This window comes from Nematolebias whitei, chromosome 3, assembly GCF_014905685.2.
Source record: "Nematolebias whitei isolate Nwh7 chromosome 3, NemWhi1, whole genome shotgun sequence".
Classification (NCBI taxonomy): domain Eukaryota; kingdom Metazoa; phylum Chordata; class Actinopteri; order Cyprinodontiformes; family Rivulidae; genus Nematolebias; species Nematolebias whitei.
Window position 1 is genome coordinate 34835554 of NC_056500.1, and position 20481 is coordinate 34856034.

General features: G+C 41.2%; 2 protein-coding genes across 2 annotated transcripts in view; both read left to right on the forward strand.

Moving 5' to 3' along the window:
* Window positions 1–339: 339 nt before the first annotated feature.
* On the forward strand, window positions 340–10641 carry LOC119407486 (WW domain-binding protein 1-like). The gene is made up of 8 exons (XM_037674311.1): window positions 340–345; window positions 627–677; window positions 844–888; window positions 1196–1234; window positions 1655–1802; window positions 3849–4018; window positions 9620–9940; window positions 10249–10641. The coding sequence occupies exons 1-8, from the start codon at window positions 340–342 to the stop codon at window positions 10639–10641; spliced, it is 1173 nt and encodes a 390-aa protein (XP_037530239.1).
* Window positions 10642–18491: 7850 nt separating this feature from the next.
* The window catches only part of pdcd4a (programmed cell death 4a), a 23713-nt gene continuing 21723 nt past the window's right edge, over window positions 18492–20481 (forward strand). Inside the window, exon 1 of the mRNA XM_037698229.1 lies at window positions 18492–18817. Coding sequence (XP_037554157.1) covers window positions 18772–18817 — 46 coding nt within the window. The 5' untranslated portion in view covers window positions 18492–18771. The remainder of the gene's footprint in view (window positions 18818–20481) is intronic.

Consider the following 20481-nt stretch of genomic DNA (forward strand, 5'->3'; position numbering starts at 1 on the left):
GCGGAGGAACAGTTGGGTTGTTGTGTGAGTCTCACGTGTTGTCCTGATGTTTCTGAGGTGGTGACTGAAGGAAACATGGCTGCTGTGAGACCTCAGATGTTGTAACGTTCACTTTGGATGTCTGCAGATCTCTGGGGAGCGTGATGGAGGCTCAGTTTGTGGTTCATCCAGACTCTGTGTGGAAACCAGAAGAAATCCACCTGAGTCTTGTGCATGTGATGGATGAGATGAGGTGGTCTCACCGCAGGAAGGCCGCCTGACAGTTTAATAACTCCACACTTCCTCTTCTTCACTCTACTTGTTATAAAAGTTGTGTCGAGTGTAGTTTGTCATGGCAACATGACAGTAACACAAACTCAGCACAAAACAGTCTTTTACTGAAGCCTTTTCAGACATTTTTTTATGATAAAACAAGAAAAAGCACACCTCACAGGTGGCTGTAGTAACTCGGTGGTCAGTGTCGCTGATACCAGCTCCTTAAAAACATGAAGTTCTCTTAAAAACAACAAAAGAAACAACTGATTGTTAAACGGTCTGACTGAGAGCGGGACTTGGTTGGTTTTGTTTCTAACAGTCGACAAGATCAGCTGCTCAGTCCTATATGTGGCTCATTTTTATCCCCGTAGTGGAGCAAAGAGGGGAATTACCCGCCCTCCGTCCAGACGTCCGTGCACGTTGTGAGCACGATAACCTGGAAAATAAATGAGATACCGACTTCCATTTTAGTGTGTGCAGTCAGCAGCTTGTGACTGGGACATACGGTGCTTTTGTTGTGTTACAGTAAAATGTCCTTCATGTGGTGTCTCCGTCCTAACCTTGATGTTTTCGTGTCTTCTCCTTCAGATGACCATGTCCCTGCAGGGCCTGGCTGCCACTGAAGATGCCACGGTAAGATGTTCAGCCTTGAACCAGAAGTAAACATCATTCAGCAGCCTCAGAGCTTTGCTCCAAGTTGTTGCCATGGAGATGCTTTAACTCCTGTGATGCTTCTGAGTCTCATCTTGGCGACTGTGTGTATGACAGAAGTAGATTTCTGCCACCGCTGTCTTGTTGCTGTGGTTCAGGATGTTCCTGAGCTCACCTGCAGCTCTGAAATCATCCAGCCTTTCATGTGTTGAACGTCAGAGTGAATCCGAACGGCCTTTTGGCTGCATCAGCTCCTGACGTAGATCTGTTGTGTCATGTCTCATTGCAGGTGTCTGTGAGGGAGGTGGACATGAGCACAACTGATGAGGTGAGAACGATGTCCGCTCAGAAGTACTCTCAGCTACTACCACTTCAACCTTTAGCTCAACATCAGTGAAACTGACTGACAGAGTCGTTTTGTGTTGTGTAATGTCATTAGCTGTGGCAGCCATCTTGAAATGGATTCACTTTAAAATGTAATCATTTATTATTTTGCTAAAAGACAAATGGGGTGGAGTCCATCAGGTAATGCTAAAGCTTTAGTTATAAGGCCTTTAGCAAAGAGCATCATTTAAAGTATTTGTTGTGGATGAGCCTCAGCTACTACCACACCAGATCTTTGCACATTATTAGTAACCTGACTGGTTTGTGGATTTTGACCCGGGGCGTGGAAAAGGACAGGTTGATTTGTAAAGTCTTCTTGTCTTGGCGTTGTGGTTCTGTGGCAGCGTTCTGTTTCATCCAGCAGGTTCTGAAGCATCAGTCGGGCTCCAGCAGGCAGCCCGTGCTCAGTCCAAAGTTCTGTCCCGGAGTGAACAACAGAGCGGGCTACCTGTGTGAAACGGGTCACTGCTGTGGAGAGACGGGCTGCTGCACGTATTATTATGAACTCTGGTGTAAGTCAGCACGCACACTTTGATCCCATCAGGCTTCCTGTAAACAGCCTCTGCTGTCACTTTAATAGTGTGAATGTTTATGAAGCATTCACACTATTGTGATCCAGTTTTCTTACGTACATTTTTCAGCATTTTTCTCGTTCCACACTTTTTGTGCTATTTCAACAAATCATAAATCAAAACGTTCAGCTCGTTCAAGGCAATCCTGCTATGACCCTTAGTATTGGTACAACTTTAGCTTTTTGAAATATTTTGCCTTTTCTGACATTTTTCCCCTCGCAGAAAATGAACTGAGCTCATTTTACATCCTTCAGATCTTTAGATCTGTTTACAACCTTTTAATACTCCTTTCATATTTTGTTCTGCTTCAGCTGCCTTCATCTTCCTTGTGCAACAAACTAATAAAAAATTCAGTTACTTTCAGCTGATTTCAGCTGTTTTTCAGCTGTTTTGTGCTCCTTTCAGCTTTATTCCACTAACTACAACATTTTTGTGCTTCTAACTTGTTTCTGCAAGTTTCAGCTATTTCTGCTATTTCAGATACTATTTAGCTGTTTTTATGTTAATTTGAGCTTTTTCAGATAATTCCACATTTTTTGCATTCATTTAAACTTTTTCCAGTCTAATTCAGCAAAAAATGTGCTTTCTTTACTTGAACCGGTAATTTAAGCTTCTTTCTGTTTACTATTCAGCTGTTGTTTTTTGTTTGTTTGTTTGTTTTCTGGTTGGCAAATGTCTGCTTCTTTCAGCCTAATTGGGCAAACATGTTATTTCTGCTTTCTTCTGCTAATTTAAGCTTGTTCCACCTTTTCAGTTACCTTTATAGCACTTTTTAGGAACTTTCAGCTGTTTTTTGATAAATTCAAGTTTACCATGGTAATTTCTTCTACTTTCAGCCTAGTTAATTGTTTCTGCTAGTTTCAGCTTTTTCTACTATTTAGCTTTTTTTTTTTTGTTGCTAATTTTAGCTTTTTCAACTTTTCAGAGAGTCAGAGTTTTTTTATTTGTCGTTCGTGAACGAAATAATGTACACAGGGTCCCAGTTACAGCCAACAATAAAATGTAAAAGAAAAACAGCAATAACATCTAAAATATGAACTAAGAAAAACATAAATTAAATAATACACTAAGCATGTAGCATAAAAACATTATGCTGAACAGCAGCACGAACATGAGTCTGTGTGAGCAGATGAGCACGAATGAACACATCAACATGAAACAGATCAGCAGCAACATGAAACAGATCAGCAGCAACATGATGTGATTTTTCACAGTGATTATTCTAGTTAGAGATTCATGAGTCTAACAGCTTCAGGGTAGAAGCTGTTCCTCAGTCTAGTGGTTCTACACTTAATGCTCCTTAACCTCCTTCCTGAGGGGAGCGGGGCAAAAAGTGTGTGTGCTGGGTGAGCGGGGTCCTTCATGATGCAGGTGGCCCTCTTCCTTAATCTGGAGGTGTGAATATCTGTGATGGTGGGGAGACTGACTCCAACAGACTTCTGTGCAGCCTTCACCACTCTCTGCAAAGCTTTTCTTTCTGCAGCTGTGCAGCCACATTTCCATATTTCTTTTAGCTAATTTCAGCTCTTTATACTTCCTTCTGGTAGTTTAAGCTTCTTTCTGCCTTTTCAGCTGGTTTTTATTTATTTATTACTAATTTCAGCTTTTTTAAGCTAATTTCCTGAATTTTGTGTTTATTTCTGCTTATTCAAACCTAATCCTGCAAATATATGTGCTTTCTTCTTTCTTCTGCTAACTTTGATTTCAGCAGTTTTTCAGCAAGTTCTTCAGCAATAAGCATTCACACTGCATTTTTGAAAGAAATGCAAGTTTGTTTGTTTTTTAATTTGGCCTGATGCTGGAGTTACATGTTCTAAATGTGTTCTTTTAAATAATAATCATCATTACATCAGATGACAAAGGACTACTTGACTTTTATTTTAAAATAGAGAGCGAGCATCTCTCCTCATCATCAGAAACATCATCATGAAGAGCAGCAAACAGCTGCTGAAAACACATCCATGGTCCTCTTCCTGTCTGCTGCAGGGTTCTGGTTGTTGTGGACCCTGCTGATCCTCTTCAGCTGTTTCTGTGCCTACTGGCACTGTCGGACCAAACTGAGGATCCAGCAGCAGCAGAGACAGAGAGAAATCAATCTGATTGCCTACGATGGAGCCTCCACCTACCCTTCCTCCATGCTGAACCTCAGTACGTTTGTTTCCTTTAAATCTCACTTTCTGAGTTTAAACCCAGTTGAAGTTAGAGGCACACGCATGTTCTACCAGCAAATAAGATCCAGCTTTAAAGAAACTGTTCATCTCTGTGATGTAAAAAGGCTCTGAACAATTAATTATTGTAATCTGTTGTAAATAAACCTTTAAATGACAACAACAAGAACAAAAAGAGTTGTATTGTATTTGGACTGGACTGATGAGCTAACGGCTGGTCCAACAGGGTCCAAAGCCAAAGTGGACTGCTGCCATCTTAGAACCACTTTAGTCTCCAAAATGTTGTAGGAATTCATGTAAACACTTCTGCATCGCTGCAAGTTTGACCTTTTATGGTTCTTTTGGGGGAAATCTGTGGTTAGAAGCAGCAGCTAGCTGTAGCACTTCTGGTTCTGGTTCTTCTTGCAGGAAAAGCCTCTGTCAGAAAGAGCTTCAATGTGAAACTGCAGGAGGTGTAAAAGTTTAAAAAGTGTCACTTGTTTCTAACAGTGGAGTCGTTTTAAGATGGCAGGCATTGGTCCCGGCTCAGACCAGATCCGATTGATGGAGTCACCGTTAAACGCGTTCCCTCAAAGAAACGCAACAAAGAAAGTGGAACTTGTTACTGTGAGGAACTTACATTTCCTTCATTCAAACTTTATCTCATTACACAAAAATACTCCACCAGGCCCGTGCTACACAAGTCAGTCACTTTATTGTCAAAAACTGCAATATGTACAGGACATACACAGGATTGAAATTACATTACTCTCAGACCCCTGCTGCAACAATAACCATTTAACATTAAAACATTTAATAAACATTAGCATAAAATGAAATAATAAAAGTATGATACTGTCTTAAATTGTACTATAGCGGTATAAAAAAAAATAGGCCCAGGCTCCACCAGGAGCTGCTTTAACCAGGTTTGGAAGCTGCTACCATCAGGCGTCAGGAGCTACTGCCACTGCTGCTGTGACTGGCTTCAGCTACCAGCTCCAACTAACAGGCCTAAACACTAACCAAGGCATCCTAGACTCACATCTAGCCGCTAAGGTAGTCCTTACAGTAATATCCAACAACCATCTAGGAAGGCTTCAAGGTAACACCATCAGTCATTGTGCCAGATTCTCTGAGGAAAATTGGTTATTAAATTACTGCTATAATGCCACCAAAAAGTCTAACCTAGCTACAGAAGAGGTAGATGACATTAAAAAAATCTCTTGACATGTTCACAGAGGAGGTGTCTGTTGTTAAACTACAACAAAAAATAATACTGACTTTGGTGGAGGAGGTTAAAATATTGAGGTTACAGAACATAGAAAAAGACAAGAAGATTGTGTCATTGGAGAACCGTGTTGCTGAGCTGGAGCAATATACCAGACTGAATGACATCATAGATTAAAAATCAGACTGTATTCCTACGCACAGGCAGTGACAACAGTGGATAACAAGGAACCAAATGAGCAGCTGACTCTGTTGCGCAACAAGTAACAGCCTTCCTAAACTCTAAAGGAATTACACTGAGCTGACACCAAATTGAAGCCTGCCACCCACTTCCACAAAGAAATAAAATGGACAAACCAGCCATAATAAGGAGGTTCGTGAATAGAAAATACAAGATTGAACTGCTGAAACAAGGTAAAAAGCTGAACGGTACAGAAGTTTACTTGAACGAACATTTGACAAAAAGAAATGCAGATATCGCCAGCGAAGCTCAACTCCTAAGAAAACAGAAAAAAATACAAGCTACTTGGACAACAAATTGCAAAATCTTTATCAAATTAAATGGAACACCGGAAGAAGCCAAGATACTAATCATTAAGATTATGGAAGAGCTGAATAAGTATATTTGAACTATGTGGTTGGAAATAGAGTTAACACTGTAAACACATGCATAACAAATATGACAAATATACCTGCTTTTGATCACGACAACACAGAACAAGAGTTAAACTCATATGTCGAAATTATCATCAGTGGACTATACTGACAATACACACAAAGATTTTGGATATGATTTTGACCCTGATATACATTTTTTTTCCCACCATAGACACCAACTGCTGTTATTACACTAATGAACAGTTTAATCATGAATTTATATTCAAATATAATCTGTAAATAATTCACTCCAACCGCAGAAGTTTGTATGCAAATTTTGATCATATTAAAGAATATTTACAGACATTTTCAAAACCATTCAATATCATCACAGTATCTGAAACCTGGCTAAAAACAGATATTGGAACTGGTTTTCATCTTGATGGTTATGAATTGAGCTTTATGAACAGAAAAAACTAAAATGGGGGAGGAGTGGGGATAAGTCTTTAGAATTCAGACTGTTGGAAAAAATGACAATGACCAGAGATAATGTTGTGGAATGTATAACAATAGAAATGTGTGCAAACAAAGATAAGAATATCATTGTAAGGTGTATCTACAGATCACCGGGTTCAGATATTGATGAATTTAACGACTGGATGGAGAAAATGTTTGCTCTCGTATCAAGCAAGATTTTATTCATATGTGGAGACTACAATATAGACTTACTTAACAGCAATAACCACAGACCAACAACTGATTTCATAAACCTAATTCACAGTCTAACTCTTTACCCCAAAATCACTAGACCGAGCAGAATAACATCCCACTCTGCCACCTTAATTGACAACACCTTCACAAATGACATTGTTAATAAATCTGTAGGAGGACTATTAATCAATGACAAAAGTGATCATTTACCAGTATTTGTTATAAATGACAAAAAATGTAGAACATCCAGGGATCAAGAGCAAGAGTTATATGGGAGAGTAAGAAATGAAGAGGCAGTAATTCAACTTAAAAATGATTTGTTGATACAGAACTGGGAGGGTGTTTATCAAAAAAAGGATGTTAATGAAGCTTATGAAAAAATTCTAGACATCTTCATGGAGCGTTATAATAAAGACTGTCCAATAAGGGTATATAACAACAAGCATAAATGCTGTAATTCTCCCTGGATCGCAAAAGGATTACAAAATGTCTGCAAGAAGAAAAATATGCTTTACAGAAACTTCTTAAGATTAAAAACCAGAGAAGCAGAATATAAATATAAAATATATAAAAATAAATGAATCAGTATTTTAAGAATATGTAAAAAGGAATATTACAAAAAAAAATTTAAATAACAATAAACACAACATTAAAGAAATTTTGAATATCATGAATGGCATTATAAAAAATAACACAGATAAGATTGAGTATCCAAAATATTTCCTCAGTGAGGGAATTGAAAATTATGCTAAGAATCAAATTTCTAATAGTTTCAATACTTTTTTTGTAACTCTAGGACCTGAGTTATCAAAAAATATCCCAGAATTACCAAACACAGCTCAGAATCTGGCCAGAAGAATAAATCAAAATACCAGTTCTATGTTTCTCCGTCCTGTGACAGAAAATTATTACTAAATGTTGTTGAAAAATGCAAAAACAAAAGGTCCACGGATTTACATGGAACTGACATGGAATTAGTGAAGCAGGTAGTTGAAGGGATTTCACTACCTTTAATTTATATCAGTAACTTATATTTCAACAGTGCCTTATTTCCAGATTTGATGAAAATAGACAAAGTAATTCCATTATACAAAACTGGGGACAAACCAGTTACAGACTGGTTTCTTTGCTGCCACAATTTTCAAAAATATTAAAGAAATTGTTTAATTAGCGGCTGGAATCATTCATGGAAAAGTATAAACTGATCAGTGAAATTCAATACGGATTCAGATCACAACAATCAACAACATTAGCCATACTGGAATCTATAGAAGAAATTACATCTGCAATTGATAATAAGAAGCTTTGTGCAGGACTATTTCTAGATTTAAAAAAGCATTTGATACAATAAATCATGATTTATTAATAAATTAACTGAAAAGATATGGGATGAGAGGGACTGTATTAAATTGGGTCAAAAGTTACTTGGAAAACAATACTGTATGTACAGATGGAAAATGTTGTTTCTGATTGTTTGGACATTGCTTGTGGGGTTCCCCAGGGCTCAGTGTTGGGGCCTAAATTGTTCATTATTTACATAAATGACCTATGCTAAATAACTCAAAATATTAAAATTGTTTTATTTGCAGATGACACAAATGTCTTTTTTGTTGGAGATGATATGGAGCAGTTGCTTGATGATGTAACTAAAACTATGAACAAACTGAAATTATGGTTTGACGAGAATAAGTTGTCTTTAAATCTGACCAAAACAAAAATAATGCTATTTGGGAATAGTAGTTTACATAAAGAAATCAAAATAAAGAGATATGGTGTAAACATTGAAAGAGTAAATGATTATAGATTTCTTGGGGTCATTATTGATGATAAAATAACATGGAAACCTCATATTAGATATATAAAAAATAAACTGTCAAAAAGTCTATTTATTTTAAATAAAACCAAACATGTCCTGGAGGAAACAACGCTCCACAACATTCGTTATTGTTTCATAGTCCTACCTCATTTGAGTTATCGTGCAGAGTTATGGGGCAACAACTACAGAACTTCTAGTCATTAATAACATTGCAAAAAGAGCAGTAAGAGTAATCAATAAGGTCGGTTATTTGGATCATACAAATGCACTATTCATAAAATCTAAGCTGCTAAAATTTGTTGACATATTGGAATTACAAAGAGCTGTTATCTTGTTTAAAGCAAAAAAAATATTTTTCTTACCAGGAAACATTCAAAAGCTTTTCTCAAAACAGGAAGGACTTTAGAATTTAAGGGAAAAAGGTGAATTTAAAACTTTAAAATTCAGAACCACAAGAAAAAGCTTTTGTGTATCAGTACATGGGATGAAGCTGTGGAATGGTTTAAGCATGGAAATCCAGCAATGTCCAAACATAAAACAGTTTAAAACGTCATTTAAGAAGATGGTCATCACTGCATATCAATATGGGAAATAATGACTGTTATTACTGCTATTATTAATGATGTTAACAATTAATTAATTTATCAATTATTACTGCATTCTAGTATATTGCTCTAGAAATAATTTTAACATGTTGAAAAAATATCGATGCTTGATCACAATGGCATACAAATATGTATGCATAGATATGGATATATAAAATACTAACTAAAACAGAATGTTATAACCAAGTTAACACGAATATTAAATTATTGGATGACGCTAAAGATGTAAGAGGGGTGGGTGTAACAAAAAGTGTATACTTCTACCCACTCCTTTGAACGTGTAAATATACTTTACTCCTGTTGTTTTTTTATTTGTTTGTTTTCTTCTCTGCTTGCTTTTGTTTTAAATGTATTTTCTTTTTATGTAACTTTGTTTATTCTTTTATTATACTACGTTCAATAAAATTAAACTCAACTCTGTCTCAGCAAACAACTAATAACAATGGAAGGTCTCTTCCATGCACCATGCACTGCTTTAGTTACCATGGCAACAGCTGAGTGGTTTTACTTTGGACTTCAGACCAGAGGAGACTGAATCAGTGTTTGTTTGTTTATTTGTTTGTTTATTTATTAAATGAAGCTCATCTTGATGCTGGTAAACTGAAGAACAGGTTCCTCGTCCGTTTGTTTCCTGTTTCTGTCGCAGCGTTCCAGACCTCCTTCAAGCTGCCCTCCTACGAGGAGGTGGTTGCGCAGCCCAGCACCCCTCCGCCGCCTTACAGCTCCATCTTCCCCCTCCAGGGGGGTCCCACAGCGGGCCCCAGCTCCTGCTACCTTCACCACCAGCAGCAGCCATGTCCCCCATACCCGGGCCCAGGCCCTGGTCTGAGCGCTCTGACCTCCTCTCAGAGCTCTGATAACTACACCAGCTGCTCCTGCGAGTCCTGCTCCCTCACCTCCCCCTCCACCGCCTCCTTCTCCATCCAGGTGATGGACGAGACGTTCAACAGCAGCCGGGTGTCCACACCCAGCGAGGTGATCTTCGCCTCCATCATGTGAGGTTTTGCCTGATCTCATATCTGTATACGCTCCAGATGTCGTCTCCCTGCAGAGAAGTTCCTCTAATCGCAGCCAAGGAGTGTCCTCCTCCCACCCCCCTCTTACTCACCCTTTGCATTCTCACCCTTCAAATCTTTCTCACCTCCCCCTGTCCCCACTGTGCCCTCTTATCTTCCCACCCCTCTGGTTAGATTCACCCTCATGACCTGTTTGATGTTGCATCTATTCAGAAAAGTAAAACTGAGGGCCCACCTTGTGATAAAACACCCTCTCCCCTCTCACAGGCTAGACAGGAGAGGGACGAGGAAGAGGAGGACGGAAAAGACAACGACGAGGACCATTTTCACCACCGGCGACTGACAGGTGACTCTGGCATCGAAGTGTGCCGCAGTCGTGTCAGGAGTGGGGATGAGGGATGGCAGGAAGGACATTCAGAGAAAGGTAGAAATGAGGAAGGAGGCGGGGTGAACATGAACGGCCCCGTGCGATCCTGTCCCTCCGATGACCGTGAGGAGCAACATGGTGGGCTTTCTCCAACCGGCAGCATCACCAATAGGCCCAGAGAGTCCATCCGTGGACCTGGAGGGTCCGTCCGTGAACCTGGAGGGTCCGTCCACGGGCCCAGAGAGGTTGTCCATAGGCCTGGCGAGACCGTCATCACCTTAAAGGTGTTGTAAGTTAAGCGACGATCAAACAAGCAAGAAAACATGAGATGGTGATGCTTCAGAGCAGTCTGACAGATCAAGACCTGCAGGTGAAAGACACTGAAGGAAAGTCCTGCAGATCTTCATGGTTGAGCCATGGGAGGCACAGAGGGGCCTTTAGTGTGTTTCAAATGAGAACCTGACAGCTGAATGTTCAAAAGATTAATAAAAAAATATGAACTTAGCTGAGTTCATGACTTGGATGATGATATTTTAGTTTTTCTAAAAAAACCAGCTGTAAGTGCAGATAAATGACTTTGTCTTGATGCACGTGAACCGACCCATGTTGTCCTTCTTAAAGACAGTCAAAGGAGCATTGTCCTCGTAAATGTTGACCTCGTTCTGTATCAGGAGTTCATCGGGAGGCCATGAGAGCGACGACAAAACCAATAACTAAAACTGGGGCCAAAACAGAGTCTGTGACATGCCAGGTGATCGTTGTTTTAATCTGCAGACATGCAGTAATTCAAATCAGGAGCAGGAATGTGACTGTGTTTCAAATGTCCCGTGTTTTCTGTGTAAACTGTTAATGGAAAAACAGCTAAACGCTCACTGTTACAACTTTGTTGCCATGCAGAGAAATGCAAAAAAACAGAAGTAATAATGGCCCACTGTTCCCTGAAGTGATAGAAAATATGAAATCAAAGAACATTTGATTTGTAACAGACATGTTGAGATCATCTAATATGATTTGTGACTAAGAGAGACTGTTCAGACGTAACGTGACGTGATGGATTCATGGTGTCGTGTGTTCGAAAAGGCACAAGCATGTTGTAGAGCTCACATGTAGACTGTTACTTTGACCAAAGAGTTTGACTTTGGCTTGAATGTTCAGTTTGTTGTTGTCTGCAAGGCGGTTGAGACTGCTGAGTAGTGCAACGCTAACGCTTCTTTTCGTCACAAATAATGAAAGTGAAAGAATATGCATACACTAACACTCTATATGGAGACTGTTTGTTTGCAAAATGACTGACTGAAAATCCTTGAAAAAGTGTCAAAACCCTGCAGCGAGACAACTCATTGAACCAGCTCACGGTTTTAAAAACAGATGTTTGTCTTTTTCTCACCCACCACCATGGAAGGCAGGGGATCCTGTGTGTGTTCATTTGTGTCTTAGCACATTTTAATGAAGCTGTCAGAAAGCAATCATTAGATGATCCACCACAGCTGGAGTCAACCTGATTCAAGATGGCCGCCACAGCCTCAGTAAGCACAACAGTGGCTCTAATTCAGCCTTTTTATGGACAAAAGATTTCTGTGGTAGTAGTTGAGAGTCCTTCCCAGCACATACTTGTGTGAGATGTAAGGAGGCGGGTTTTAATTTGGGGTGGGTTCACATGACATGTCAGGTGTTCTCCGACTGAGGTCGAGCCCGGTCCAGTTGGGACGCACAGCGCACATGGACTGTAATTAACCACCAGAGCAGGAAATGCCTCAGAACACGTTCTGATTTTATTTGTCCGCTTTCGTGGACTCATCGACGTGTGCACTTTGTTCCAGCTGCACGTTACGTGGGGTTTCCCTTTATTAACCGTATCTTCACAATGTTTCTCCGCAGATTCTCTTTGTTGTAACTTCTGGTCTCTTAAATGTGTTAAAGTTTTCAGACTGTTCATCTTCAGGCAAAAGTTGAGCGTTTATTTATTTTTTTTGCCTAAAGAATATTCCTTGTGGTTTTTATTACTTGTGTCTGATAATCAAATGTTACGGTGCCTAGACTGCTGCAGACACTCTGAGCTCTTCTGTGGTTCACTGCTGAACAAGTCTGTTTTATTAAAGTGTGGCTAGATTTACGTCCTGTTATCAGTCGTTTTAACAGTGTCAACTAACCACTTTATGTGACACTGATGATGAAATGTATTTAGCAATAGTATTCACATTTTCCTTTATTCTGGTTCCTGCTGGTGGACAGGAAGCGTTTACCTCTTTAAACAGATCCCTGAGCTGTTCAGGCCGAGGCCCGTCACTGTCAACAAACTAAACTAACCAGTGCTTCAATGCCTTTGGCTTAAAGAGACAGTCTGGTGATTTTTGAAGTCCCTTCAGTCTAGGCTAACTGGCTAACTGGTCTCCAAAGGTGAAGTTGTGAAGTTACCATCCATCCATTATCTTTACCAGCTTCTTTCTTTTCGTGTCACGGGGGTCACTGGTGCCATGTCCAACCATCACTGTGCAAGAGGTGGGGGACAGCATGGACAGGTTGCAAGTCCATCACAGGGACACAGAGATAAATGAGACAAACAACTATTCACTCTTTCCCCTATAGGGACAATTTAGAGTTACCTATCAGTCTAACATGCATGTTTTTGGTCTGTGGGAGGAAACTGGAGTACCTGGAGAAAACCCACGCATGCATGGAGAGAACATGCAAACAGAAAGGCCCCCAGCCGGGATTTGAACTGGGGCAACCTGCTTGCTGAGATGCAGCAGCTCTACCAACTTCACCACCGTGCTGCCTGTTGTAGTTACATTTACTAATATTAAAGATGTACTGATTTATACGACTTTGTTCACTTAGTTTGTGGCTGTTGTTGTTAATCGAGCATTGTGCGTGTCGTGGAGCGAACGCTGGTCTCCTGAGACTGTTGATCGTAGTTCACCAGGAGACTTTTGGACCAGAACATTGATTTGTCTCATAACAGACCAGATGTCCCCGCCTAGTCTCATTGTTGAGAATTAAAGACAGCCTGAACCGGTTAACGGGAGCAGCCATGTTGTGTTTTTGGGACCAGATGAAAAGGTGGGTTAAGCCCCGCCTATTTCCCCCCAGACCATCATGGTGCCATGTGACCTTTTTTTAAAAGCAGGAAAGGAAAAATAAATATTAAACTCGCTTTATCAAAATAAGAACTGTGTGATTCACCAAAAATGAGTTTTCTGAGTATTTTTAAAAGAAGACAATGATCTTGTTCATTTGTTACATGGGGAATGAGTTATTTTCATATGTTTGTGTTTTGGGGTATTTATTTAGTTCCTTGAATTTATCTTTTAGTCTTATTTTCCCTTCATGGTTGGTTTTACTGTCACTTGGATTATTTGTGTTTCCCTGAATCCATTTGTGTTTTGGACTCGTTTTAATGTAGTCTGATTTAGGGCAGCATGGTGGTTCAACTGGTAGAGCTGCTGCCTCTCAGCAAACAGGTTACACTGGTTCATTTCCCAGTTTGGGGACCTCTATAGGTGGAGTTTGCATGTTCTCTCCGTGCATGCGTGGGTTTCTCCAGGTACTCCAGTTTCCTCCCACAGACCAAAAACATGCAAGTTAGATTGATTGGTAACTGTAAATTGCCCCTGGGTGAGAGAGTGAATGGTTGTTTGTCTCTTTGTCTCTATGTGTCCCTGTGATGGACTGGAGACCTGTCCAGGGTGTCCCCCGCCTCTCGCACAGTGATTGCTGGACATGGGCACCAGCGACCCCCGTGACCCAAAATGGAATAAGCGGGTAAAGAAAATGGATGGATGGATGGATAGTTTCTTGTGCCATTTTGTCAGTTTTCTCTTTAGTCTGCCGCCTCACCTGTCCCTGATCTGTAATCAACCAGGTGTTGTTCAGGTTTTGCATTTCTGTACCTTTGCTCCTCCGTTTGTTTTGCAGTTCAGCGTTTTGTGTTTTCACGTCGTCACGGAGCTCCTTGGGTTTTCTCCTCCGTGTTCTCTGCTTTCATATTTTTAGTTAGTAGAGTTTTGGGCTGCCTCGGCAGCATTTTCTGTTCACCTCGTTTAATAAAGTACTTTTAGTTTTACCTTCGAGCTCCTCGTGTCTGTCTGTGCCTGGGTCCAAACCTCCACCAACCACTGACGCTGTAAAACGATATGATAAAGGCCCTCGTGTGCTAACCGTTAGCTTAGCCTGGAGGAAAAACGAATTCAGTGTTTTGTGTCTGAAATCACTGCTCGTAAAAGACAGTTAATGAAGATCTCACTAAACAAATGTCCAGACCGCCCCTTTAAGGTTTGACCTGACAGCAGGTGTGGATGTAGGAATCTCCAGTTTGGTTTGATTGACAGGTGTGAGCCTCACCTGAAGACTGTCCTCCTCTCTGCAGCAGATCACACGTTCAGCAGTTTTAACATCTATTCTCGTTCAACAAGAGACTCTTAGCTGTTTTAATGTCAGATTATCTTCTGTGTGATTAATGACACACATCCAGTCCTCGTAATCCAAAAAACAGCTTTCATGAAAAAAACAAGTTGCAAAAATTAATTTTCTATTTGTTTAAAGATCAAAAACATCTCATAACTTTGCACTCAGTTTGAAGAATTATACGCCTGCAAACTATCAAGAAGTGCAATTTTGCTTCTTGTAGTTGTTTTTCTTTAGGCCGCTCCCTTCTGCAGGGCTCACCACAGCCAGCAAACTTACATGAGATACTTAGGAATTAATTTACATCTAATGTCCTTCCTGACACAACTAATATATTTTAAATTAGTTTATGACTCTGGGTGACGTTCTTTATGTTTGAACATGAAAATCTGTTGAGTATAAATCTGGACTTAGACTTGAAACACTCACTTTAATGACATTTAACAGATTAACTTGTCAACAAAAGTTTGTTTAAGCAGAATTATATTTATATGAACTGAAATCTGTTTTCATTTATTATAATAATCATGTACAGAAGAGACACATCTGGGCTGCTGAGAAGGGTGATTTTTATTTTGTACTCGTGGAAACAATCAAGACGCAAACTGGAGTCAGACTGTTTCTTCACCCCTGATCAAAGTCAAACTCCTCTAAATTCAGATGTGTTTAACATCTTCAGCAGTTTCTGTGTTCAGAACAAAACCAAACTCAAAATGGAGGCCCGGCCTGATGGAAGACTTACCTCGCACGAGGTTGGACCACAAGGACTGATTCTTTCCTCCTCTGAAGGCAGGAATCACTTATTAATACTTGACTTTACCTCCTAGGACCTGGCATCCACATGTGCAAGAGTTCGGGTCTTAGGAGGTTAAATACTAAACTTAAACTTACTGTTTCCATTTTGAAATGGTGAACATAAAAAGCGTAAGCTTCTGTCCATTTATGGATATGCAGTGTTAAGTCAGCTCAGTTTTCTTTCTTCATGTCCAGATGTGCTTCAGACAGATGTGTAATCACTTTTAAATGTTTTATTCCTGTTTCGGTACCACTTAACAATAAGGCTCCCCTTATAGGCATTTAATAAATAGTTTATAGATATGTTATTAATGCTTCTGTAAACACTTTATAAATCATTAATAACTGCTTATGATGCATTAATTAAGGGTGACAGAGAAACAAAACCGACTAGTTTCTTGCCGAATAATGAGACAAATCTGTTCACTTATATATTTCATCTAGAGTTGTTATATTAAACATTTTAGACTAACATACTACCTTGTAAACACAATAAGCATTTGTAAACATATATTTTTTAGGATATAATATTAGTTGTAGATACTTATAATGCAGTGATAAACTACAATATTATAACAAACTCAGGTTTACAAATGCTTATTATTCTTAAAAGGTAGTAACTTAGTTTGAAATGTTTAATATAACAACTCTAGATTAAATATACAGGTGAACACATGTGGCTCACTAGTTGGCAAGGAACTGGTCAGGTTTGTCTCTGTCACCCGTAATTAATGCATAATAAGCAGTTATTAATGATTTATAAAGCGTTTGTAGAGGAATTAATAACATATATAAACTATTTATAGCCCTTTATAAGGGGAGCCTTATTGTAAAGTGGTAACCCTGTTTCTTTACTGGATGTCTTTAGGGTTTGGTTTGAGGCAAACAGCTGAGCGACTTCGTTCAACAACAACTGGATCTGTGTCACAATAAATATTCTACCAAAGTCATGTGTGGGTGTCTTGTTGATGGGGTTCTGGTGCGTCGCGCAAACATTACTCGGAAAGCTTCTCAGAGTTTAAATTCACAATCAGTGCTGTTCAGCTTTTAGTGCTTTGTATCAGCAACCTGTATCAGATAGTACAAGATTTACTTTAGTCACACGTTTAAAAAGTCTTAATTTTGTTCTGGCAGAGGAGCGACAGCTGCTTCATATTAAATAAGTAGAGAAATAGTGTAGGATTAAAAGTCAGCTAAAATGACCAGTGGCCTAGAGAAGGGCTGCTGCATCTTGTTGTCAAAATGTCCCTTCAAGCTCTCCGTGTCTGATTTTTGAGTGTAATTGTTGTAAAATCATCCAGTAAGTTTTCTGCTCTGAACACCTATTCGATGTTCTGCTTCAAAAACCAACAATAGGTCACAAAGACATTTAGGAAACCTCTAAAGACATCCAAGAGAGGGCCTGTGATGGGCTTGTGACCCATCCAGGGTGTACCCCGTCCCTCGCAGTGATTGCTGGACATGGGCACCGGCGACCCCCGTGACCCAAAATGGAAGAAGTGGGTAAAGATAATGGATGGATGGATGGATGGACATCCAAGAGATCCATAGTGTCACATGTTTATCATACTCAGAGCATACATGTTATTTTATATTGTTGATTTTATTACCAGGTAAATCTTAAAAAGCTTACAAAACACATAAAACAGCCTGCAGATTCAAGACGTGCACGTTATCCAGGACGTTTTATGTTTGTCATCCAGATCTTCAGCTGTGTCTAAATAAATCATTTTCATCTAGATGCCTACATCCCTGCTTATGTCTTAAACTTTTCTGAAGTGTTTGTTTTTATGGAGCAGTTGTCACTTTGTGTTTTGGTGGATTAATGAAGCTGAAGCTTCAGCTACAGCTGCAAGGAGAGGCATGGAGACGAACAGCTTCCATTTCTCTGAAAACGCTGTCAACGAGGTTAGGAACAGACAGAGGTATTAGAAGCTGAATCCATGTCAGGTTTTAAAACCTTGACACCTCTCTGGAAATCTGTGCCTGGTTGTGAAGGCCCTCACCATGCAAGATCTGAGATGACGAGCGAGCAACATCATCGTGAACGAGCTGCAGTCAGCGGGTGTCTTTGTTACAAACGCAACATAGGATCTCCAAAGCCAGACTGTGGACAAGAACCACCCGGAAGTGTCAAGAAGTGGAAGTAGGGCTGCCTAGAACATACTCTGTAAAAACCAGACGAGCTGGACTGGAGTCCAGTGAGGGAAAGAAAAACTGCAGGGCCAAAGCTGGAAGTGACCAAACTGATCACCATAGAGTGTAATCCCATTCAGAATATACTACGGTAGTATTTAGGTTTACTGCGTTCTGGATGACAAAACGTGCAACCTTTGCGGCCGATCCCAGCAGCTCCTGCAGCAGATGGGTGTGTTTCTTCTCAGAGGACCTTCACTCAGATTATTTAAGAAGGCTGAGTCTGGACCGGACCAGAAGAATCCGTCGAGGACCTGACTCAACCTGGTTAGATTTATCCACCTGAATCATTGAGAATCTGGACCTTCACTCATGTTTTCATCACCACCTGCTGGTGAACAGGTGACAAACACATCAACCGACTCTCTTTACGCATGCTCAGTAATAACCTAACCAGGTTAAGATTCGGTCCAGAGGACTCGACTCAGCTCACTCATTCCCCGCGCGTTTTTAATGGAAAGTCTTGAAAGTCCTGCACAAACTGCGGCTTAAAACAAACAAACTTCCGCGGTAAACAACTACAGCTCGAGCAAAAAAGAGGAATAATTCATTAGTGGACTCGAAGACCGCTAAAGTTCCGAGTTTCTGCAGATTACAGGGCTGGACATGGATCAACGTGTGTTGTTTACGACCATTTTAAAATACATAGAGGCCCAGTGATCACGTGGACGATCCTGCTCTCTGATTGGTCAGATGCGACCAGCCCCACCCCCTCTGCTGACCACTCCCCATCCGCGCTCTGGCCCACGTGACTCCTCCAGCGAGCTGGGACTTTGTTTATCTCGCTGCGGGTTAGCAGGAAGCGTCCTCGGGATTCGGACTGCCGTCTTCGGCCTCTTTCGCTCCGGGAACGGGACACGGTGTCGTCTGTGCGCACGTGCAGCTCGTAGCGTCTGTTTGTCTTCCTTTTGTTCGTTAAAAAACTCGCTTTAACTCCATCACAGCTCAGGCTCGCGGCTGCTGGGGGTTTCTCGCGGCTGCAGGAACCGTGAGGATCTTTTTCTCTTTTGATCGAGCACCTCTGCGCCATGACGACCCAAGTGGACGCGTGGTCCGCCGCGCCACGAGCCGACGGTGAGTACCGCACGATCCGCCTCCCGTCCGGGTCAGAACCTCAGCTGGGCCTGCTGGCCTGGACCCGTCCTGGTCCGTTCAAACCTGGGTGCAGCAGCGCCATCCAGCCACCATGTGCTCCGGTGCAGGCGCGTGAAAATTACATGCACGGTGCCGTGCACGGTCTGCTTTCAGGAGGAATGGGTTGGTTTGACGTGTCTGACTGCACGAGGCCACTTCAGACGGGTCTTCTGCGATCCTGTTTCACGTGGGGGGAGGGTTGGTGGGGTCGAGGGGGTTCTGCCCTGGACCCTGACGGTTTCATTGAGTCACATTCAGTTTGGGTTCTGCTCCTGCCGTCATGGTTCTGTTGGTTCCGTGCGCTCTTCATGAACACGCTCGTGTTTATTATTGAAATATCACAGCTTGAAACACGTGGTCTCCTCTGTATGCCAGAAGTGACGTCATCACGCATAGCCAAGAGAAGCCTTACGTAATCTCTTTAAATGTTGCGCAATAAGTGCACGACGATGGCTCTGTCAAGAGGTCGTTCACGGTTCCGTGCGTGCGAGGAGCGTCCTGAGGTCCTGACTGGGTTTGAGGGTGCTCCCTGCTCCCCGTGAGGTGTATGACACGCGCGCACGCATGGTCGTGCTCAAATGGTCTGAAACTTGTTTTTCTTTCTTTCATTCATTCAGGAAAGGCAGCCAAGTCTGTGTCAGCACACGCAAAAGTTTTTCAGCTGCAGCTTTTCACAAGAACAATGCTACACATGCACGTTGTTAAGCGTGTGCACGAACAGCCTGCTCTATTTTTAACTTTTGAGACAGACCACGCTCCGTCCTGGTGTCTTTGGTTCCAGAGAGGAAAAGTCTTGAAACGTTTTAGTGCTGACCATCTCAGTGCAACATTTTAAAAACAATGTCAGGGGTGTTCATGGTCAGTCCTGGTCCTTGTGGGGGGGCACCATCCTGCACCTTTGACCAGTTTTCCTGCTCCAACACACCTGATTTAAAGGTTGAAGCACCTCTTCATGTCGTGCAGAAGACTGTTAATCACCCATTGATTCAGAGCAGGTGTGCTGGAGCAGGTAGCCAGATGAAAACTGCAGGATGGTGGCCCCCCAAGGACCAGGATTGGGCACCCCTGGATTAGATGCTCGTGCTGCAGATCTTAGTTGCTTAATTTCAGCTAAACCTTCATTTATATTTCAGTAAGCAAACGAGACGGATGAACTATAACATCGCCTTGAAGAAAGTGGAGAAAACTCCTTATTACCCTGAATAATCTTAGACCAACAGGCTTTATTCAATTTGACAAACATTTTCTATCAACCATACAGAAAAACTAACGTAGCAGAAATAAATCACAATGTACCGGTAGTTCAAATAGACTAAAAACAAATAAAAGAATAACAAATTATCCTGATTTGAACAGTTTGAGGAAAATCCTGCCGTCCCTGTGTGGATAAAGTACCTAGAATTGTCTAAAATGTTCACACATTTGGACCGACACAACTCTGTCAGTAGTGTTGTGACACAATAACTGGTGTTTTTGTGTTTGTTGGCGTGTCTGCGTCTTGTTTCCTGTTTGTAGCAGCGTTGCTGCGCCGGGTCCCAGACTCACCTCTAACCTCTGCCCCCCCCCCCCCCCCACACACACACACACACACACACACATACACT

Excerpts from the sequence above, each read along its gene's own strand:
- LOC119407486 (XM_037674311.1), top strand. Across the intron at positions 4,019-9,619 it reads TGCTGAACCTCAGTACGTTT|ACCTCCTTCAAGCTGCCCTC; the intron begins GTTTCCTTTAAA and ends GCAGCGTTCCAG. Across the intron at positions 9,941-10,248 it reads GGGTGTCCACACCCAGCGAG|GCTAGACAGGAGAGGGACGA; the intron begins GTGATCTTCGCC and ends CCCCTCTCACAG.